The sequence below is a fragment of the Sorghum bicolor genome, chromosome 1 (assembly GCF_000003195.3).
Source record: "Sorghum bicolor cultivar BTx623 chromosome 1, Sorghum_bicolor_NCBIv3, whole genome shotgun sequence".
NCBI lineage: Eukaryota > Viridiplantae > Streptophyta > Magnoliopsida > Poales > Poaceae > Sorghum > Sorghum bicolor.
The window spans coordinates 75,564,087-75,565,504 of record NC_012870.2 but is presented as its reverse complement, the minus strand read 5'-3'; the positions used below and the strand labels follow the sequence as shown (position 1 = coordinate 75,565,504).

At 51.8% G+C, this 1,418-nt stretch overlaps 1 protein-coding gene across 1 annotated transcript; it reads right to left on the bottom strand.

The window, feature by feature from the left end:
• LOC8059794 lies at positions 282 to 1,418 on the bottom strand. The gene has a single exon (XM_021459887.1). The coding sequence runs from the start codon at positions 1,059 to 1,061 to the stop codon at positions 723 to 725; it is 339 nt and encodes a 112-aa protein (XP_021315562.1). The 5' UTR covers positions 1,062 to 1,418; the 3' UTR covers positions 282 to 722.

Genomic DNA, 1,418 nt, shown 5'->3' with positions numbered 1-1,418 from the left:
TGGATGTGAACCAAACAACTACCGGAGAAACTATGACATAACTAACCTTTGGCGGGGCTGCAAGTTTTGGTCATGAACCAAATGTTTGTACTTGCTTCGCGAGTTTAATCATGCTATATCACTTCCACATTTTGTTCCTGTGTCAGATTACGATGTACAGAGTCTTTAGTTCTTGAAGATCTGTGTTACGATGTGGTCTATATGTTACAGAGTCAGATTATCAAGGTATGAAAAGATTGTGCATTGTTCCTGCCACTTCCACGGAGATGACCAATCCATCCTTGTCATAGATAACTTTGTTTTCTGATGCCAGTAAATTAGTCTTAATTTTTGGCACAGTTGCTAACACTATCGCTACTTTGCTAGTTCGTTTTGCAGCTGTATGATATTAGTAACATAGTACTACTACCACACAGAGCAATAGCAGCAAAGATAAATATCAACCTCGCGGATTACGGATTTGCCAAGAGCGGAGAGTTGGAACTGAACCAGCCAGAAGCATAATTCGCGAGAAGGCACCGTGTCTGAAGCTAATTCACATGCGCAGAGCCTGCACAAAGAGAATTCACATGCGCAGAGAGCCCGAGACCGCTACATCATCACGGGTACCGTACACATTTGTGTGACAAAACACGCAGTGACTGATCCTGACGCCCGCATCCTCTCCGATCCAAAGAAAAAGCCCCACGACGACGACGACCGACCGAGGCATCGAGGTATAGCTAGGTGCTGGTATACTGCAGCAGGGACGACGCCTTGCACCTGAGCACGAAGCCGAGGAGCAGCAGCATGGCCAGGAGGCCGCCGGAGGACCCCCACACGCGGTGGATCCAGTAGGGGTCGAACCTGACGACGCGCCGGTCCATGAAGCACGTGACGTTGATGGCCGCGATGAGCGCGACGAGTACCGCCGGCAGCCACAGCGCCGACGGGCCGCCGTCCTCGTCCTCATCCTCCTCGCGCTCCGCCGCGGGCCGCCGGTCGATGTACAGCGGGGACAGCACGGCCAGGACCGCCAGCACGAAGCACACCAGCTTCTCCGTGGAAGAGGACCTCCCCATGGCGACGAGGATGGACGAGGTGCACCGTGCACGGCCTCTCTCTCTCGCGCGCGCTCTGCTCTCTCAGAGTCTGGTGCCTATGTAGCGCGCGTGTAGCTGCTTGCTTCTTGAGAATGAGAATAATGCTTCTTTATGCTAACTATGAACCAACCAATCTTCAGACGCAAGGAGAGAGCCTTTGGTTATATCTATCTATCTATCACCAATCCGGCCGCATAGCTTTTGATTCCTATATATCATGCATGCAATGCAGAGGACTATTGGTGGTGGGCGTTGGACTGCGACGTAAAGGAGATTCTTCAGAGCTAGTGAGCTTGGAATCAGATGCCCAGAGGCAGGTAGTGGTTCAAGTGCTCA

What these genes read in the sequence shown, in the direction of transcription:
- LOC8059794 (XM_021459887.1), bottom strand. Translation starts at nt 1,061, where the DNA reads ATGGGGAGGTCCTCTTCCACGGAGAAGCTGGTGTGCTTCGTGCTGGCG.